Source organism: Mirounga leonina, unplaced genomic scaffold, assembly GCF_011800145.1.
Source record: "Mirounga leonina isolate KUSES-001 unplaced genomic scaffold, KU_Mleo_1.0 Mir_200, whole genome shotgun sequence".
NCBI classification, from domain to species: Eukaryota; Metazoa; Chordata; class Mammalia; order Carnivora; family Phocidae; genus Mirounga; species Mirounga leonina.
Genome location: NW_023270503.1, coordinates 1,832,685 through 1,854,308, shown reverse-complemented (window position 1 = coordinate 1,854,308; position 21,624 = coordinate 1,832,685). Strand labels below are relative to the sequence as shown.

The 21,624-nt window shown below is 43.0% G+C and overlaps 1 protein-coding gene across 5 annotated transcripts in view; it reads right to left on the bottom strand.

Moving 5' to 3' along the window:
* The window catches only part of SMYD4 (SET and MYND domain containing 4), a 50,382-nt gene that overhangs the window by 5,836 nt on the left and 22,922 nt on the right, over window positions 1-21,624 (bottom strand). For all 5 annotated transcript variants that reach the window (XR_004683257.1, XM_035027563.1, XM_035027561.1 and 2 more), the window contains 4 exons: window positions 18,460-18,549; window positions 15,598-16,732; window positions 1,102-1,293; window positions 533-696 (listed from right to left, as the gene is read on the bottom strand). Coding sequence is in view for 4 of the 5 variants with exons in the window: in XM_035027563.1 (XP_034883454.1) it covers window positions 533-696; window positions 1,102-1,293; window positions 15,598-16,732; window positions 18,460-18,549 (1,581 nt within the window). In the remaining variant the exon portion in view is untranslated. The remainder of the gene's footprint in view (window positions 1-532; window positions 697-1,101; window positions 1,294-15,597; window positions 16,733-18,459; window positions 18,550-21,624) is intronic.

Below are 21,624 nucleotides of genomic sequence, written 5' to 3'. Positions count from 1 at the left end.
CGCCTGGGTGGCTCAGTTGGTTGAGCGACTGCCTTCGGCTCAGGTCATGATCCTGGAGTCCCTGGATCGAGTCCCGCATCGGGCTCCCTGCTCGGCGAGGAGCTTCCTTCTCCCTCTAACCCTCCCCCATCTCATGTACTTTCTCGTTCTCTCAAATAAATAAATAAATCTTTAAAAAAAAAAAAATTGGGCCTTGGTGACGTTCTCAGCCCCTGGATCAGGCGGTTAGCTGAAATACCCCCACACTGGGACCTTTCAGTGATTTACTTGAGCAAATAAATTCTCAAGTCTTTTTTCCCCCCCTTTCTCTCAGACCAGTTTAGGGGGGATTTTCTGTTATTTGCCAAGAGACCGATGACTAGACCCAGCCTTTCCTGGGGGAATTCCCGTGGAGGGGTAACCAGTGTGCAGGCAAGATGGGCTGAAGGGGAAGACACTGTGGCTCTCAGCCTCTCCTGGAGATTTATGGCCTCTGGGCTGGATGACTGACCTCCAGCACAAGTGGAGAAGAGAAGGGAGAAGAGAGCTTCACCTGCAGGGGTGCTCTGCACCGGTCACAACAGAATGCCTCCCACCGGGGCCCGACGGCAGCCCGGTGCTTCTCCTTCTGACAAGCCGGGCAGCCGCAGTCAAAGAAGTACTGGGACCTCAGCTTCTGCCGCCTCTCGGCAACAGCCATCCTGCTGCGGTGAGGCCCTGCGGAGAGACCACGCCTGGCCAATGTTTACGGCAACAGAGAGTCAGGCACTACTTACAAAACTTCAGCTTAGCAGAGGTGTTCTTCATCATGCGACAAGTACCCTTTACTCAAACACTCGTGGCGCTAGATATAGAAATAAGCTTCCAAGTTGCAAGGAAAAAAAACCCCCAAAGTTATTCTTAGCCCATTTTTTGGAAAAGGAAGTTTATGGGATTAAGCAGGGAGATACATGATAGTTTAGACACAACAGGGCCAAGGAAGGAGGCCAGAGGCCTTTTTTTGGGGGGGGGGGGGGGGCTAAGTATGCACTGCCTTCACCTGTCCGGGGGTTTGCTCGTTCTCATTCGCCCTGTCCTTTCCTGCCAGAGAAGTGTGGCCAGTGATGAGGAGGGAGGGCTCACCATAGCAGTGGAGGATCTCTTGCCCTTTTCCAATCTTCTCTGATGCCCGGATGGTGGCGACGGTGCTAATGAAGGACACGCTGGTGTTGGGGCTACAGGAATGGTTCAGGAGGCTGACAACAGGGAAGATGCCTGTGGCAAGGCGGACCTGTCTGCTGTTGGTAACACTGTTCTCTTTAGGTCCTGAAAGTGCTGGAGGAGAAAGGAAAAATGTGTCAGGATGTTAGTCTTGGCCTCACCATCCATTCCTCAGAAGATGAGCTGGGCAACTGGGCCTGAAGCCCATCTGAGTCATAGCTCCACAGCCAGATCCAATATACATCAGATGGAAAACGACTCACAGCAAACTCTCATCCCCAGGAAGCAAAGCAAATGAACACATGAAAAGTCCACCGGAATCCTGGAACCTAACCATTGTGTCTCAATATCAGAAAAAAATCCAAAGGTTAGAATTTATTAAAAAAAATAATAAAGGAACTATCAGTCGGGAACCTTCCAGATAGACAGTTTCATAATGTTCACCAGGACACAGAAAACCAGAGTACCTGCTGAGGTGATTTCCCAAAGGCTTCTATAGTTGAAGCTGCTTTTGTTTAACTGGTCTTTGGTTAGTTAATAGAACAAATAACCTAATTATTCTCCCAAACTAAACAGGTTTATAATACATTCTTAAAAATCATATTCCTTAAGCTCACCTGTTTATTTTTGCCATCTGTCACAACTTTGTGGGAAATCAGCCAGCAGTAGTTGTCACTGAAAAAAAACCTCTCTGGCAGTACCTGGGGGGCTCAGTTGGTTAAGCGCCTGCCTTCAGCTCAGGTCATGATCCCAGGGTCCTGGGATTGAGCCCTGCATGGGGCTCCCTGCTCAGCAGGGAGTCTGCTTCTCCCTCACCCTCTGCCCCTCCCCCGTTCATGCTCTCTCTGTCTGTCTTTCTCTCAAAAATAATAAATAAATCGGGGCCCCTGGGTGGCTCAGTCGTTAAGCGTCTGCCTTCGGCTTGGATCATGATCCCAGGGTCCTGGGATCGAGCCCCACATCAGGCTCTCTGCTCGGCGGGAAGCCTGCTGCTCCCTCTCCCACTCCCCTGCTTGTGTTCCCTCTCTCGCTGTGTCTCTCTCTGTCAAACAAATAAATAAAATCTTTTAAAAAATAAATAAATAAAATCTTTGGGGAAAAAAAACAAAAACGAAAAGCTCCATTCAAGACAGTCTCATGTCCCAAACAATCTCTTCTTTGAAACACAATTAACCAGCAATTTAACTACATGATTGAAAATTAGGAAGGAAGGAAAAGGCCTCTAAGCAGTGAGGCTATTTCTGCACCAAAGCTCCTACACTTATATTCATAGATGAGGAGTTCTTTATCCTCTCATGCAGTCCTATTTGCTCTTATTTTAGCCACAGTTTTAACTGGCTTGGTTATTCAGTTTCTCAGCCCACAGCAGTTGAGAAACAGAGAACTAATAAGAGGCAGGTTTTCTGACAACAGCAAAAGAGACAGGGTGACAGACACGAGAAGGAGGAAGAAAACTTATATAAGAATAACAGCTTTAGGGCAAACAGAAACACTAGTACCACTCAAGCTTTACACTGTAACATTTCCCTCAATCAGAGGTTCCTAGACTGATGGTGTATCTATGTGGGTTTTGTAATAGCCATACATATCTCAGGAAGATGCACGCACTAGATAACTTTGGGCATCCAGAATGGCTTAAATTGTGTTCAATTGGTGGAAGCATGAGGAAATTGTATTTTCTTTCTTTTTTTTTTTAAAGATTTTATTTATTTGACAGAGAGAGAGAGCGAGAGCAGGAACACAAGCAGGGGGAGTGGGAGAGGGAGAAGCAGGCTTCCTGCCGAGCAGGGAGCCCGATGTGGGACTCGATCCCGGGACCCCAGGATCACGACCTGAGCCGAAGGCAGACGCTTAACGACTGAGCCACCCAGGCACCCAGGAAATTGTATTTTCAACCAAACTGGTTGAAATACGAAAGATACTCGTACTTCAGAGGGAAACTTTCAGTTTTCTGGATAACTGAAAAACCATGAGGAATCTCAACCCACCAATCACTGAAGAAATGAAGCAGTCTAGGGACAAATGTAATGAATAAAGAAAATATCATGAACCACCATGTGGAAATGTTCTAGAAAGGCAAACATTAAATATAGGAATAGTGTTGTCTCTCTGCAGACAATTCTATTCTCTGTTGCTATGGAGGACAAGAATAGAACAAGTAAATAAAACTTCACAGGGAATCCAAATGACTCAATTTCAGTCAACAGTCCTACAAATTGTACTGAAACCTTTCATCAGAACTTCTCGTAAGTATTTAGCAGATTTTGGTTTCTCCTCCTTTCCCCCCTGTCCAATGCCTACCTTCTGGAGTATGTGCTAATGAGCAGGGAAAATGGTAAAAGGCAGGCAGCAGGAAGAAGCAGTACAGGGCATGACCAGTTTGTAGTCTGAATAATCAGCCTCTGCTTAATTAAAAGCTGACTTGCATTCCCAACTACTGATAACTGGCAAGCTTTATTAGAACAGTTGCTAAAATTTTCCCAGAAAAATTATCACAATACAGTGAGTAATGCCAGCTTTGTGAATTATTTATAGATTATTCTCTAACATAAGTAGGCCCAGGAACTGAGTGGGGTGAATATTTATGTCAGAGTTGAGTCTCTAATTATTTCTAAAAATTAAGTATTGACTTAAAAAAAATTATCCAATATTTTGCATTAGTCATCTGTTAGCAGAGATAATGGAAAGTCAGAATATATATGAAACTTATCAACTAAATTTAATATGTGACATTTTGTGTATAAAACAAAAACAAAGAGGGAGTGATTCTTTATTTTACTAAAAGTGTACCTTGGTAATAGCCCCTAGTGCATTTAAAATGGATTCAAAGGGCACCAGGGGGTCCCAGTCTGTTAAATGTCTGACTCTTGATTTCAGCTCAGGTCATGATCTTGGGGTTGTGAGATCGGGCCCTGTGTTGGGTTCCATGCTCAGGGGAGTCTGCTCTCCCTCCCCCTCTACCTCTCCCCTCATGTGCTCTTTCTCTTGAATAAATAAATAAACGTTAAAAAAAATAAAATGGGAAGGGGCGCCTGGGTGGCTCAGTTGGTTAAGCAACTGCCTTCAGCTCAGGTCATGATCCTGGAGTCCCAGGATCGAGTCCCGCATCGGGCTCCCTGCTCAGCAGGGAGTCTGCTTCTCCCTCTGACCCTCTTCCCTTTCATGCTCTCTCTCACTCTCTCTCAAATAAATAATCTTAAAAAAAAATGAAAATAAAAAAATAAAATGGGATTCAAGTACAGAAGAAAAAGATTCATTCACAATACTTCCAGAATATACCTATTCTGGTAGATATTTATTTATTTATTTATTTATTAAAGATTTTATTTATTTATTTGACAGACAGAGACAGTGAGAGAGGGAACACAAGCAGGGGGAGTGGAGGAGGGAGAAGCAGGCCTCCCACCGAGCAGGGAGCCCAATGCGGGGCTCGATCCCAGGACGCTGGGATCATGACCTGAGCCGAAGGCAGACGCTTAACAACTGAGCCACCCAGGCGCCCTATTTTTTTTTTTTTTTTTAAGATTTTATTTACTTGACAGAGAGAGACACAGCGAGAGAGGGAACACAAGCAGGGGGAGTGGGAGAGGGAGAAGCAGGCTTCCCGAGGAGCAGGGAGCCCGATGTGGGGCTTGATCCCAGGACCCAGGGATCATGACCTGAGCCGAAGGCAGAAGCTTAACAACTGAGCCACCCAGGCACCCCTCTGGTAGATATTTTATAACACAAGAAATTTGTGTGTATATCACACAAATAAGGACAGAAAGTGAAGGTAGATTCCTTGGTTGTTGAAGAGTGAAAGCAAACGGCAGTGAATTAATCTGAACCTACATGGAACCTCATTAAACCTTGTAATGAATCCAGATACATCTCAAATCTGCCGTTCCCTCTGAGATAGAACCACACTGACCAAGGTCTAGAATATCATTGATGGCCAGTTCTGTGCCTTAAGATTAGTACCAAAGAAAGGTTCCTGAGGAACTTTGATTAAATAGGATTTTTTTTTAAAGGTTTTATTTATTTATTTGACAGAGAGAGCGAGAGAGCACAAGCAGGGGGAACGTTAGAGGGAAAGGGAGAAGCAGGCTCCCCGCCAAGCAGGTAGCCTGATCCGGGGCTCGATCCCAGGCATGACCTGAGCCGAAGGCAGATGCTTAACCATCTGAGCCACCCAGGCGCCCCTGATTAAATAGGATTTATGCAAAGATAATAACATACATTTTTACAGGTTTCGGTCAAAGTCTATCCTAGTTAATGCTTGAATCCTTCTGTGCTGCTAATGAGGTTCCGTAAGAACACTAACTGGGAAGTGTTGGAACCCCAAGGAAATAATGAAAAGGGATATAACATGATTAGAAATATGAGCAGACTAAAACAAAATCAGATTGGACTCAAAACTGAAAGTGAACATTGCTGGTGGGCGTGTAACTGGTGCAACTTTCCTGGAGAGCAATTTTGCAGTATGTATCAAGGTGCCTTAAAAACGTTCTTATAGGGGCTCCCGGGTGGCTCAATCAGCTGGGCTTCCAACTCTAGATTTCGGCTCAGGTCATGATTTGGGGTCATGGGATCAAGCCCTGCCTTGGACCCGCACAGAGTCTGCTTGAGTTTCTCTCCCTATGCCCCTCCCCCAGCTCATGGGCACTCGTGTGTGCTCTCTCTCAAATAAATATATAAATCTTTTAAAAAAATTAAAAATGTTCATATAAAAAAAGTTCCTATCATTTGAATTGTTTTTATTATTTAGAAAATGAATTAAAATTACAAAAGGAATACATGGTAGCCAGAAAAAAAATTACGAAGTGAAAATTATAGAGAAAATAAGTTATCTGTAAGCCTATCAGCCAGGCAGAACAGTTTGGGGCATTTTCTTGCAGGCCTCTTTCTAGCCTTATGTATGAAATTCTCATGTGAGGCACATGAAAAGAATACTTCTTTTCACTTAACACACCATGGCCATTTCTTTATACTCTAACCTAAAATGCATATTATAGTTAAAGAAAAAAGCCAAAAAAGCAACACTGCCAATCTAATAGGGAAAGAATGGTATCTTGTTTTAATTACAAGAGGGCTTAAACATGACCATGTTTACTACTGCTTTGATAAAGGGCTTGCTCATGTACCTTTTTAAACAGCTTTTTATTTTTTTTTAAGATTGATTGATTGATTGATTGATTTGAGACAGAGAGAATGAGAGACAGAGAGCATGAGAGGGAGGAGGGTCAGAGGGAGAAGCAGATTCCCTGCCGAGCAGGGAGCTCGATGCGGGACTCGATCCCGGGACTCCAGGACCATGACCTGAGCCGAAGGCAGTCGCTTAACCAACTGAGCCACCCAGGCGCCCTTAAACAGCTTTTTAAAGATATAATTTATCTACCATAAAATTCACCTATTTTAAGTGTACTAATTCAATGATTTTCTTTAGGAAATTCATATAAGTTGTGTAACCATTATCACAATCTAGTTTTACATTTTCACCACTATGCATATGCTTAAAGACTGACTTTAAGAGTTGCCTAGTTGCTAGAAATGTTCTCTCATTTTGTCATTTACATTTTAGCTTATGGGTTTTTTTCCCCCCTCTGGGGGTGGTTTGCTTTTAAAGTAACAACTATTTTGGGTGCCTGGGTGGCTTAGTTTGTTAAGCGTCCGACTCTTGATTTTGGCTCAGGTCATCATCTCCGGGTGTGAGATTGAGCCCTGAGTATCGGGGAGTCTGCTTGTGATTCTTTCCCTCTGCCCCTTCCCTCCACTTGCATGAGTGCCCTCGCTCTCTCCTGGGTGAATAAATAAATCTTTAAGAACAAACAAACAAACAAAAGCAACTATTTCATTTGCTTACAGTGCTCTGTGCCAGCCACTTTGCCCAGAGTTCAACTACACATGTTTTCTGCTGGTCTTACCCGGGGCTATTCATATGATTGCATTCATCTAGCATATGGTCTTTTACCCTCAAGAAGGCTAGACTTAAAAAAAAAAAAAAAAAGGCTAACCTAGGCTTGTTCATATGGCTATACACCATCATTCCAAGAAAATGACACAGAAGCTATAAGACCTCTTAAAGCCTAGCCTCAAAAGTCACATAAGGTCACTTCTACTGCATTCCACGGGTCAAAGTAAGTTACAGGGCTGGCCCAGATTCAAGGACAGAGGAAACAGACTCTACCTCTTGATTGGAGAAAAAGCAATGTCAAGTTGCAAAAGGGCAAACATACAGGGGTGGGTGAAATTGTTGCGATCATCTTTGTAAACAATCTTCCCCAGAAGCCTGGAGGTTCACTCAGTCCTCTCATTGTCCATATGAGAATACTGACTGAAATTTCTCTGACATTGGTGGTAGCAACATCTTTCTAGATATGTCTCCTGAGGCAAGGGAAACAAAAGCAAAAATAGACTATTGGACTACACCAAAATATAAAGCTTTTGCACAGCAAACTAAATAACGGACAAAACTACAAGGGAATCTTCTGAATGGGAGAAGGTATCTGTAAATGACATATCTGATAAAGGTTAGTATCCAAAATATATAAAGAACTGATTCAACTCAACACCCAAAAAACAAATAATCCAATTAAAAAATGGGCAGAAGAACAGACATTTCTCCAAAGACATACAAATGGCCAAGAGACACATGAAAAGATGATCAACATCACTCATCATCAGGGAAATGCAAATCAAAAACCTCATACCTGTCAGAATGGCTACAATAAAAAACTCAAGGAACAATAATGTGGGCGAGCACATGGAAAAAAAGAATCCCTCATGCACTGTTTGTGGGAATGCAAACTGGTGCAGCCACTGTGGGAGACAGTTGGGAGGTTCCTCAAAAAGTTAAAAATAGAACTATCCTATGACCCAGTAATTGCACTCCTGGGTATTTACCCCGGAGGAATATGAAAACACTAATTCAAAGGGATACATGCACCCCTATGTTCACTGCAGCATTATTTACAATAGCCAAACTATGGAAACAGCCCAAGTGTCCATTGATAGATGAATGGATAAAGAAGATGTGGTGTATGTATACACAATGTAGTATTATTCAGCCATAAAAAAGAATGAAATCTTGCCATTCTCACAACATAGATGGACCTAGAGAATATAACGATAAGCGAAATAAGCCAGTCAGACAAAGATAAATACCATGTGATTTCACTCATATGTGGAATTTAAGAAACAAAATAAGGGGCGCCTGGGTGGCTCAGCTGGTTAAGTGTCTGCCTTTGGCTCAGGTCATGATCCCAGGGTCCTGGGATTGAGCTCTGGGTCAGGCTCCCTGCTCAGCGGGGAGCCTGCTTCTCCCTCTGCCCCTTTCCCTGCTTGTGCTCTCTCTCTCAAATAAATAAAATCTTAAAAAAAAAAAAAAAAAGAGAGAGAGAGAGAGAGAGAGAAATGAGCAAAGAAAAAAAGAGAAAGAGAGGGACAAGCCAAGAAACAGACTCTTAACTATGGGGAACAAACCTGATGGTTACCAGAGGGGAGGCAGGTAGAGGGATGGGGGAAATAGGTGGTGGGGATTAAGAGTACACTTGTGGTGATGAGCACTGAGTAATGTATATAATTGTTGAATTACTATATTGTACACCTGAAACTAATATAACATTGTTAACAACACTGGAATTTTAAAAAAGTATACTAAGTGAGACACACAGAAAGTAATCTGAGTTCATATGGAGAGTTAGCAGTTAGAATCAATGGAGTGGAAACCCAGGTCTGTTGCCTCTCAGCCCCATATTTTCATTCCTTCAAGGATCTCTTTCATGCATATTCTCTATCCTCTTCACATATTATAGTGTTTTTGATATTTGGTCTTTAGGTTAAATCTAGCTATCTTTTATTTACCTAAATTGGATATTCTATGCTTTAAAAAGTTTCTTTCACCCTAAGACCATGTAAGTATTCACTTATCTTTTCCTAGATATTTTATAGTTTAATGTTTCACTGTTCAACTTTTTTTTTTTTAAAGATTTTATTTATTTATTTGACAGAGAGAGAGCGAGAATAGGAACACAAGCAGGGGGAGTGGGAGAGGGAGATGCAGGCTTCCCGACGAGCAGGGAGCCCGATGTGGGACTTGATCCCAGGACCCTGGGATCATGACCCGAGCTGAAGGCAGACGCTTAACGACTGAGCCACCCAGGCGCCCCACTGTTCAACTTTTTAATGATTTGGAGAATTTAATACTTTTAGGAGGCTCTCATATCAGTACCATCCTGTCTTCAATTACTGTAGCTTAATGCTGATATGAAATCTGACAGTACCAAGCCCCTTCAGTACTCCTCTATTTATTATTATTATTATTATTATTTTTGGAGCACCTGGGTGGCTCAGTCAGTTAAGCCACCGACTCTTGATTTTTGGCTCAGTCCTGATCTCAGGGTCCTGAGATGGGGCCCTGCCTTCAGCTCCAGGGCTAGGTGCGAGCCCACTTGAGATTCTCTCTCTCCCTTTCCCTCTCCTCCCTGCCCCACGCTCGCGCTCTCTCACTAAATACAATCTTTAAAAAATATTAAGAGTTCAGCTTTTTATTGAACAGGTTACAGAAGAGATGTAGTCAAAAAGACCAAAGCAAACATCATCATTGGGCTCCTCTGATTCTAATTTTTTTTTTAAAGATTTTATTTATTTATTTGAGAGAGAGACACAGCGAGAGAGGGAACACAAGCAGGGGGAGTGGGAGAGGGAGAAGCAGGCTTCCCGCGGAGCAGGGAGCTCGATGCGGGGCTTGATCCCAGGACCCTGGGATCATGACCTAAGCCCAGGGCAGACGCTTAACGACTGAGCCACCCAGGCGCCCCGCTCCTGATTCTTCTTTCTTTGCTTGTGTCTCCTTCTCCCCGGGGCAGCAGCGGTGGGCCCAGCTGCTGGGATGAGACTCCCAGTGTTGACATTGGCCAGGGCCTTTGCAAACAAGTGGGCGGGAAGGGTTGGACATTTACACGGGGACTTTGAGGAGGGCATGATCTTAGCCAGGGTGAGCCCCACCTGGTCATGCTGGATGAGTTTGGAGAGGGAGGGTGTGGGCAGGCACCAGCCTTGGCTTCTGAGGAAAAGGGTTCAGTATTCTCACCACTTATTCAAGATGAACTTTAGAATCAGTGTCCAATTCCAAGAAAAATCCAATTGTGATTTTGTGTGGAATTGCATTGCACTGGTTGGGGGAATGCGGGGGAACTGCCGTTTTTAGTTTTCAGTTTTTCCATCTCAGAATATGGCCTGTCTCTACATTTACCCAAACCTGTGTATCCCTCCAAGTTACCATATGCTTGCATTTCTGGATGAAGCCCTTCTTGGTCATCTCTTAGCATTCCTTCAATAAACTGCCGGATGTGATACGGCAGTGATTTTTTCAAGGTTCCTACAGGGATATTCACAAGTGAGATTAATCAATAGTTTTTATCCTTGGCTTTGCAAAGTAAGTGGGAAAGGTTTCCCCATGCCCTGGAACACTTTATATTGTATAAAAATGATAAGTTCCTTGAAAGAGATTTTTTCTTTGCTTTATATATAAAAAAAAATGTGGCTAGGGACGCCTGGATGGCTCAGATGGTTAAGCATCTGCCTTCGGCTCCGGTTGTCTTCTCAGGGTCCTGGTATCGAGCCCCATGCTGGGCTCCCAGCTCAGTGGGGAGTCTGCTTCTCCCTCTCCCTCTGCCTCTACCTCTCCTGCTTGTGCTGTCTCTGTCTCTCTCAAATGAATACATAAAATCTTTTTTAAAAATGTAGCTAAATATGGTCCTTAAAAGTTTTAAAGAACTTACACAGGAAAGAGTGAGTCTGGCTTGTTTTTATGGAAATATATATATATTTTTAAGATTTTATTTATTTATTTGTTAGAGAGAGAGACAGAGCACAAGCAGAGGGAGCCACAGAGGGAGAGGGAGAAGCAGACTCCCCACTGAGCAGGGAGCCTGATGTTGGGGTCCATCCCAGGACCTTGGGATCATGACCTGAGCCGAAGGCAGATGCTTAACTGAGTGAGCCAACCAGGTGTCCCTGGAAATATTTTGATAATCTTTTTCAATTTCTTCCACAATCACTGGATTTTTGAAGTGTTCTCCTGTAGGAGAGGAGAACAGCAGGAAATTTATGTTTTCTACAAAGTTTTCTACTTAATGCTTTCAAATTTAAGTCTAAAATTTGCTTAAAACTTAAAAATTAATTTATATTATTGACTATATCCCCTTCATTGATCCTCATTTTGTGGGCTTTTTTCTTTTTTCTAAATAGATATCTTAATTAGATTTGCCAAATCCTTGTCTGCATCGAGTCTGTATACGGTAACCTGTTGGCCAAATCCTACCGGTTGTCTGTTTTTGTAGAGTGTAGTCTAAGAACTGTTTTCACATTTTCACATTTGAAAAAAAATGAAAAGAATAATGCTCACGATGTGAAAAATTCTAAGAAATCAAATTTCAGACTCCATCATGAAGTGTGATTGGAGCCCAGCCATACTCATTCATCTGTGCTACAAGGGCAGAGCTGAGTCAAAGAGACACCACAGCCTGCAAAGCCTAAAATATTTACTGTCTGGCCCTTGACAAAGTTTGCTAACCCCTGTGATGAGAACAAAGGCAAAAGAAAAGTAGGTAAAATTAAATTTCCTTACAACTTGCAGCCCATTGACAAATACTTGAGACAGGCATACGGCAATCCTCAAGGAGTTCACAACTGCCTTAATGTTCATGCTTTCCTAGAGGCTAAAAGCAACCTTAGCTTGACAACAGCCAGACCTCCAGGATTCTCTCCCTCCCTCTCCCTCTGCCTACCCCCCCCACTCCCCGCAGTGCACTTGTGCGCTCGACTGCACGCTCTCTCTCTCTCTCAATAAATAAAAAAATGAAATATTTTTTTAAAAGATTTTATTTATTTATCTGATAGAAAGAGAGAGAGCACAAGCAGGCAAGGGAGAGGGAGAAGCAGACTCCCTGCTGAGCAGGGAGCCCACCGTGGGACTTGTTCCAGGACCCGGGATCACGACCTGAGCCAACGGCAGATGCTTAACCGACTGAGCCACCCAGGTGCCCCTCAGTGAACTGGTTTTTTTTTTTTAAATTTTCTTCCCTAGAATAATGGGAAAGGAATACAATCCATTTTAAAGATTTATTTACTTTTAGAGAGAGAGCATGTCATCAGCAAGAGAGACAGCAGTGGGAGGGGCAGAGGGAGAGGGAGAGGAGAATCTCAAGCAGATCTCTGGTTGAGCTCTGAGCCCGAGGGGCTCGATCTCACAACCCCGAGATCACAATCTGAGCTGAAGCCAAGAGTTGGACACTCAACAAACTGAGCCACCCAGGTGCCCCCAATCCATTTTAAATTTACTAGAATGTTACTGTGTGAATCAGTGTTTTTAATTTTAAAAACATAGTAAAAGTTCAAAGAAGAAGTTAGCAATCACCCATACCTCCACCTTTAGAATTGATTACTGTTAAGATTTTGGTATTTTTGCTTTTAGTCTTTTTTTCCCCATGTATATATTTTAATTTAGTTATTTAAGATTTCATTTATTTATTTATTTATTATTTTTTAAAGATTTTATTTATTTATTTGAGAGAGAGAGACACAGCGAGAGAGGGAACACAGGCAGGGGGAGTGGGAGAGGGAGAAGCAGCCTTCCCGTGGAGCAGGGAGCCCAATGTGGGGCTCGATCCCAGGACCCTGGGGTCATGACCCGAGCCGAAGGCAGACGCTTAACAACTGAGCCACCCAGGTGCCCCCATTTATTTATTTATTTTGAGAGAGCAAGAGAGCGTGAGCACACACGTGTGCACTAGTGGGACGGGGAGGGGGGCAGAGGGAGAGGGAGAGAGAATTTCAATTAGACTCGGGACTTGATCTCACAACCCTGATATCATGACCTGAGCTGAAATCAAGAGTCGGATGCTTAACTGACTGAATCACCCAGGTGCCACTCTATGTATATATTTTTAAAACATCATATAAAGAATAAATTATGCATAAAATATAGAGCCTGACAGGTAAAGCCAAAGTCTCCAATCCTCTTTCCATCACTCCAGGTAGCCAGTATCATGCTATGTATCTATTTCTCCAGTCCTTATTAGCCACAGAAAATACAGGTATTCCTGGCTATACATATATTCATTATCCAAAAGTTTATTCTGAACAACTTGTGAAAAATTTTACCTGAAACTTGCTATGCAAATAAAAACCTGACTATAATGAAATGTCATGCACATGGAGCAAAAACATTAAGGCTAAGATTCTTTGACAGTTAGGGGTAGGCCACTGGTGGAAAGTGGATGGAAGACGCCTTTGGTCCCCATGGCTTGGCCATTTTGCTTCAGGGATTCAGCCTGCTATTGTTTACTTGGACAGTAGTTTCTATAGTTTTTGGAGCTCCTGACATTTGTATCTTTTTTTTGTATGTTATATTAAGTACTTTAGAGGCAAGACACAATAAAATCAGGAGTCGGTAACTTTCTGCCATTATAATCTGAAAGCCCCGTATACTATTTTTTTATGTTCACAAAAACGAAACTAAATGAAAATAATATTTCTTAAAATGCCAGTGAATGTACCCAAGAGAAAACATAATTTTGGAAAAACACTGAACAGATATACTTTAAAAGGTAGCAATGGCTCAAAGAAGCAAATGAAAGCAGAGAAGAGAACAGAGACTGCTTGCAATGGGATTTCCTAGCATTATAGGATGAAGCCAGGGCTATTTTTAGGTGTTCCATGTGTTTCAGGATGGGGAAGACAGTCTTCCTCCAAAACACCTCTAGTGAAACGCCTACACATTGTATAACTTGGCAGTTGCATTAAAATTAAAGACAAAAACATATTGACAAGATTCTAGGCTACCTAATGTGAGACGATCAAAAGAGCTAACTAAGCATGTATAGCTTACTAAAGCCACATTTATATCAGTCTGTCTATAAATCTTAGGTTTAGGTAATATCTAATTTTTCCCTTCAATAGAGTTAATTAGAAAACTGAGAAAAGTATAATGCTCTAATTGAATTGAACAACATTATCTGCTAAAATGGAGATCATATGGGCGCCTGGGTGGCTCAGTTGGTTAAGCGACTGCCTTCGGCTCAGGTCATGATCCTGGAGTCCCAGGATCGAGTCCTGCATCGGGCTCCCTGCTCGGCAGGGAGTCTGCTTCTCCCTCTGACCCTCCTCCCTCTCATGCTGTCTCTCGTTCTCTCTCTCAAAAAAAAAAAAAAAAAAAAGTTTTAAAATGGAGATCATACAATAGAAAAGTAGAAACACTGTTTCTTTTCTAATAGTATCTGTTGTCAGTACAGCGTCACTCATGATGCTGGGCACATCCAACCTCTCCATCTACCTTAAATAAGACAGCCTTACCTATAGGACCCGGTTCAGGCAAGCAGGGCTAGGCTGATCTGTGTCTAGAGGTGGCCCCTAGATTGTTGGCCCTTGGCCAAAGGACAGCCCAAACAGGCTGGCCAACAGTTTATGGTAGTACTGTGTGAAAAGCTATGCTTGGCCAGATTGCGCTCTTGGAAATTTAAAACAGAAGAATGGGGGAAATCTGTCAATTGGAAAGAGTAGAGACAGAGCAGCTGAGTCACATGAATAAGATTTTGACACCTTAACTCAACTGCAGACCCCTCTTTTTTTTTTTTAAGATAAAAAAAAAAGATTTTATTCATTCGTTTGAGAGAGCGAGCGAGAGAGGGCGAGAGCACAAGCAGGGGGAGCAGTGGAGGGAGAGGGAGAAGCAGACTCCCTGCGGAGCAGGGAGCCCGACGTGGGGCTCGATCCCAGGACCCTGGGATCATGACCTGAGCCGAAGGCAGATGCTTAATGACTGAGCCACTCATCCTGGGATCATGACCTGAGCCGAAGGCAGACGCTTAATGACTGAGCCACTCAGGCTCCCCTGCAGACCCCTCTTCTTTCTGTAGTCTTATTATTTCAGTTCTCCTTCATAATAAAAATCCCTCTGTAACAGGGTTTTTTTTTTTTTTTAAGATTTATTTATTTATTTGAGAGAGTGAGAATGAGAGAGAGAGAGAGAGTACATGAGAGGGGGGAGGGTTAGAGGGAGAAGCAGGCTCCTCGCCGAGCAGGGAGCCCGATGCGGGACTCGATCCCGGGACTCCAGGATCATGACCTGAGCCGAAGGCAGTCGCTTAACCAACTGAGCCACCCAGGCGCCCTGTAACAGGGTTTTTAATTTTGAAGTATATTTACAAACAAACCCATCACGACTCAGTCAAGTGAGGTGGGATCAAACACTGTTGAGATGAGAAAACTGAGGCAGAGCGCGATCAAAGACTTTGTTCAGGTCACACAGCTTCTCAATAGCGTAATCATGGAGACCCAAGATAGCGAGCTCTGCTTTCCCGTTAGAGCACCCCTACGGTTCCCATTCGCAGCTCTTCCGCCCCAGGTACCGTAAGGCTAACAAAGCTTCCCTCTCACCTGGTCGCTGAAGGCTCGTCAGCGCCTGAGCGTTGCACTGCAGCTGGAGCATGTGCTTCAACATGGCCACTCCCCAGGCACGCAACTCCGCACGCCGAGCAGGAGGCGCTGTGGCCGGCTTCGAGGACTCGGCGGCCGCGAGCTGCCTGCAGAGCGCAGACACGCTGACCGCACAGAGGAATTTGTACTCTGGGCTATGGTTTTCAGTATGGGGCATGAGGTGGAAGACAGCATTATAGTTATTTTCGTATTTGCCATTAAGATCACACCCTGGAACCGGGGCCTTAACTGTTTTGCCATTTTCCTCACTCTTCCCTCCCGGGTCAGAACTGGGTGTTTGTACCAGATTCTCGCTTTCAGGTGAACACATGTCCTTGTTACTCATCTCAACACAGAGCTTTCTTATGACTTCGCTGGCATCCTCAAATCTAGCTAGAAGAGTCGACCTCAGGGCGATGTGGCAAAAGATACCCAGGGTGAGCAGCAGGCCTCCTAGAGGACACTCTCTATTATGGTAGAGATCCCAGGCCTGCTGCATACACTCATGGCTGCAGTACTTGGCGTAGCTGCATCCATCACAGGGAACAGTGGCCAAAGTGTGCCTCAAACATCGGTGACAGTAGAGGTCCCCATTAGTAACTCTGGTATCCCACTTGCCCTCTAAGCCATGATGTAGTGGTGGCCTTTCTCCCGGGTTAAGGACACTCACAAAAGCATCCTCCTTCACCAAGAGCTCTCCCGGGAGAATATCTTTTGTGGCAATCAGACAGCGGCCTTTTAAAGGGTCCATGCATAGGCTGACAGATGATGATGCACCGGGAATCTGTTCATTCTCTTCCCTTAGGTCCATATCCTCAAAGGCTTTCGTTAGAGTTGCTGGGAAGGATGCTGTGAGATTCTCCCTTTCTTGTACCTTCATTTTCAGACGACAGAGGTTTCTTTGCAGAATTTGAAACTGGGCAGCTGCTAGGCTTGGTTTGGCAGCAAAGTTACTTTCAAGATCCCTGATGGTCTGGCCTGCCTCCTGTAGTCTCCCTAGGGTCACCAGACATTCGACCTTACGCAACGTCACCTTGGGTTGCAAACTTTCCGGATACCCATGCATCTGTGCTCTCGTGATGTCTTTAAGACACATCTGAAAACAGAAAGGAAATCCCCACATGACCCTTGGTCCTGACTCTTCAATATCTACTGAAAATCTTAACAAAAATCTACAGGAAAGTTAAAGATGATTAAAAATGGAGCAACTATAACCACATGCTTATTTCTTTAAATCATACTCTACTGTGTGATCTTTTGAGTGATTAAGTAATACTTGCCAAGGATATTGTATTTAATTGTCTTATTAAATATTTCTGTTTTGAGGAAAAAAAGTCTTACAGATAGAAGAACTGTAGTGATTAAAGGGGTAGGCTTAGAAGCCAGACAGATCTGCATTCCACTACTGATTGCTTCTTACTAGCTGGATGACTTGTGCAAGCAACTTCATTTCTCGGTGTCTTAGCGTTCTCATCTGAAAAACATGGATACCTCACAGGGTTGTTTTAAGGATGAAATAAGGTAATATATCTAAAGTGCTGAAAAGAGTGCATGTGTTCAATGTATGATAATCGCTGCTATAAGAAGGGAAATAGAAATAACCAATATAGGGAGGTTATAAAGGGTTAAATATTTTACAAGCTCTTCCAACTGCTGTCCTCAATTGTCTAGGACTTTTTGCTTAGGGCCTAGAGTTAAATTCTTGCTCGCCTCTTTTATTTTATTTTATTTTTAGAGAGAAAGAGAGAGGGCGAGAGTGGGGGGGGGAGGGTAAAAGGGGGGAGAGAGAGAGAGAGAGAATCTTTTTTTTTTTTTTTAAAGATTTTATTTATTTATTTGACAGAGAGATAGAGAGACAGCACAAGTAGGCAGAGTGGTAGGCAGAGGGAGAGGGAGAAGCAGGCTTCCCGCTGAGCAGGGAGCCCGATGAGGGGCTCGATCCCAGGACCCTGGGATCATGACCTGAGCTGAAGGCAGCCGCTTAGCCGACTGAGCCACCCAGGAGCCCCGAGAGAGAATCTTAAGCAGGCTCCACGCCCCAGTGCAGAGCCTGATGTGGGGCTTGATCTCAGGATCCTGAGATCATGACCTGAGCCAAAATCAAGAGTCGGACACTCAACTGACTGAGCCACCCAGGTGCCCCCCTTGCTTGTCTCTTTCAGTTCAAAGGGCAGTAAGTGTGAACTTGTGATTATTCAACTAGTTCTTAACTCTAGGGCATATTTTAAAAATTTCTGTGGAATTCCAAAACGGATGTACCAAAATGACATTTGAGAGCTTGGCTTTAGTCCTCAATCGGAAGATGAGAAGAAAGCCACTCAGATCAAGCCCACTCCCTCATAGGCATACACAGGCATTTCAGTGAAACTTACTTGCCCACTCAAAATGTATGTTGAGGGCGAGCCATATTACTGCAAGGATAATCCTGAACATGCTCCACTTATTAAGAAACAAACAAACAAGTAAATAGTTTGCAAACACTTGGAACCTGAAGTATTATTAGCAACATATCTCACAGCTGATCTTGACACTGAGAACTGCTGACCCACTGGATATCATCCATGGCCCCGTGCCATGTGCCATGACTCCTATCAACCAGTACTACCCCACGTGATCACGTGATAGGTAAAATGAATCAGGAGAAAGAAAAAAATGCATCAGGAGAAAGAACATATTTGGGAGGATACCAATTTTCTTCCAACTCAACCAGTTGCAGCAGGGCCCAGTTTTAGTGCTCTAAGGTAGGAGCAGAGCTGAAGGTCTAGTCTTCCAGTGAACCCCCTACAGATCCTCTCCAATCACATCAGGCACCCCGATACTCACTTCATACTCATCCAGGTAGAAGAGGGCCGCAGAGCGATTGGCATAACACAGTGAAATGTCTGCACTGTGAGGCCTTGCATGCGATATTCCCTGCAAAACAATGAACCAGTTAAAGGCATCAACGAAAACTGGCATTTTTAAAAATAATTTCTACACTCAACATGGGGCTGGAACTCATGACCCCAAGATCAAGAGTCACATGCTCTGCCTACTGAGCCAGCCAGGCGCACTGAAAACTAGCATTTTTAAAGTTTTTTGGGGGTGGGGGGATGCCTGGGTGACTCAGTCGGTTAAGCATTGGCCTTAAGCTTAGGTCATGATCCCAGGGTCCTGGGATTGAGCCCTGCATCCTGCTCAGCGGGGAGCCTGCTTTTCCCTCTGCCTACCACACCCCTGCTTGTGCGTATGCATGCTTCTCTCTCTCTGACAAACAAATAAATATAATCTTTAAAAAAATAAACTTGGGGCGCCTGGGTGGCTCAGTTGGTTAAGCGACTGCCTTCGGCTCAGGTCATGGTCCCGGAGTCCTGGGATCGAGTCCCACATCGGGCTCCCGGCTCAGCGGGGAGCCTGCTTCTCCCTCTGACCCTCTCCCCTCTCTCATGCTGTTTCTCTCTCTCTCTCTCAAATAAATAAATAAATAAAATCTTTAAAAAAATAATAATAAAAATAAAAATTAAAAAATAAACTTTTTTTTTCAGATAATAAGGGCTATACTATGAAAGATGGTATCAAATTGGTAAAGTTAGTGGATCTCTTTGTGCTTCAGCTTCATTTTTAACTACCTTAGAGCAAAGCTGTGAAGATCAAGTGAGGAAATAAATATCCAAAGCACTTTCAAGACAGCAGCATCAGACACAGCTTCAACCACAAACAATACTGAAGGTAAATGAAAACAGAGGAAAATATTGCAAGCACAATCCCAACGTAACAAAGGGTAAGTGGCACAAACAGAAATTCACAGAAGAAACGTTAATGATACTTATTTCTTAGAAAACAAATAGTTAATTCATTTGTGGATCACAAAATATATGAAAACGAAAGCACACACAGTTTCCTTTTTTTCTACCACGAAATTGGCAAGGATTAATAATTATCACAAAGGCAGCATCTCAAATCACTGGAGAAAAGATAGGGATTATTCAATAAAAGTACTGACAAGTAGGTAGCCACTGAAGACAAATAAAGTTTGCTCTCTACTTATGATAAACCTTTCATTAGGATACATTCCAAATGGATCAAAATCTTAATGTAAAAAATGAAACTCTCAGAGCACTAGAAGAAACTACAGGAAGAATCTAAAATAATGTTGGAGTGAGGAATCCCTTTCTAACTATGAAACAAAACCCAGAAGTCATAAGAGCTTAATACATTTGACTATATAAAACATTTCTTTATAGCAAAAACCAATAAAAGCAATATCAAAAGGCAAACATTGAACTGGAAAAAATATCTGCAATTCGTATCACAAGCAAAGGGCTCATTTCTTTATGATTAGTTCCTACAGATCAATAAGATGATGACCAATAATTCAATAGGAAAATATGCAAATGATAGGAACAGACAGTCCTAATGGGAAATATAAATGGCTCAAAAACATAGGAAAAAATGCTCAACTTCATTCGTAATCAGCAAAATGCAAATTAAAACTCTACTGGATCTTGAAGACAGTATGCCAAGGGAAATAAACCAGAAACGAAAGGACAAATATTGTATGATTTCACTTGCATGAGGTACCTGGAATCGGCAGTATCACAGAGACAGAAAGTAGAACAGAGGTTGTCCGAGGCGGGGGGGAGGGAGGTATGGAGAGTTGGTGTTTGTTTAATGGGCACAGAGTTAGTTTGGGTTGATGAGAATGCTGTGGAAATGTATGGTGACGACAGCCGCACAACATCGTGAATATACTTAATGCCACGGCATTAGATACTTAAACATGGTTGAAATGGAGTATTTTATGTAGTGTATATTTTACCGTGATAAAAGAAGTTTTCATCTGATAAGCTGAAAAAACCCCTCCAAGGTAGTATTTCTTATTTATCAGACTGGCAAAGATAAATAAAATTGATAGCACACAGGGTGGTCAAAGGACTGGGAAGATGGCCATTCTTACATGTTGTTAGTGGGAGTATAAGCTGGTTTCATGATTTTGAAGGGCAAGTTAGCAATATGTATGTGTATTTCATAAACACCCATATCATTTATATCTCCATTACACCAGCAATTCTTCTTCTAGAATTTATCCTACAGATAGAAGACTTTACCCTAAAGATATGTGCAAAATAACACGCAAAGTTTCTCAACACAGGGTTGTTTGGAATAGCAAAAGATAGGAAACAACTTAGATCAACTACATATAGATTTATAAGACAGTGGTTAAATAAACTATACATCCATATTACGGAATATCATGTAGCTGTAAGAAAAGAATAAGGAAGCTCTTGATGTACTGATGTAGAATGATCTTCAAGACACTAGTAAGTGAAAAAAGCATGGGGCTGAACAGTGTATATAGAATGTTATTTACATAAAAAGTGTTGTGTGTGCAGGAATGAGAGTATTTGTATTCATTTATATATGCCAAAGTATCTCTGGAAAGATACATTAAAAAAAAGATTTATTTATTTACTTTAGAGAGAAGAGAGAGAGCATGTGAGCAGGGGGAGGTACAGAAGGAGGTGCAAAGGGAGAGACTGCAGCGGACTCCTTGCTAAGCACTGAGTGAGGAGCCTGAGGTGGGGCTTGATCCTAAGACCCTGAAATCAGGACCTTGAGATCATGACCTGAGCTGAAACCAAGAGTCAGAAGCTTAACTGATTGAGCTACCCAGGCGCCCCTGGAAAGATACATTTAACAGTGCTAGCTTCTGGTATTGGGTAAGAGGTGGCTAGGGGACAGAAGAAATAGACTGTACTATATATACACTCTTGTACCTTTTGAATTCAAACTATGTAAACACATTTCCTATTCAAACATAAATAGAGGGGCACCTGGGTGGCTCAGATGGATAAGCATCTGCCTTTGGCTCAGGTCATGATCCCAGGGTCCTAGGATCAAGCCCCACATCGGGCTCCCTGCTCAGCAGGAAGTCTGGTTCTCCCTCGCCCTCTGCCTCTCCCCCCACTTGTGCTCTCTCCCGCTCTCTCTCAAATAAATAAATAAAAT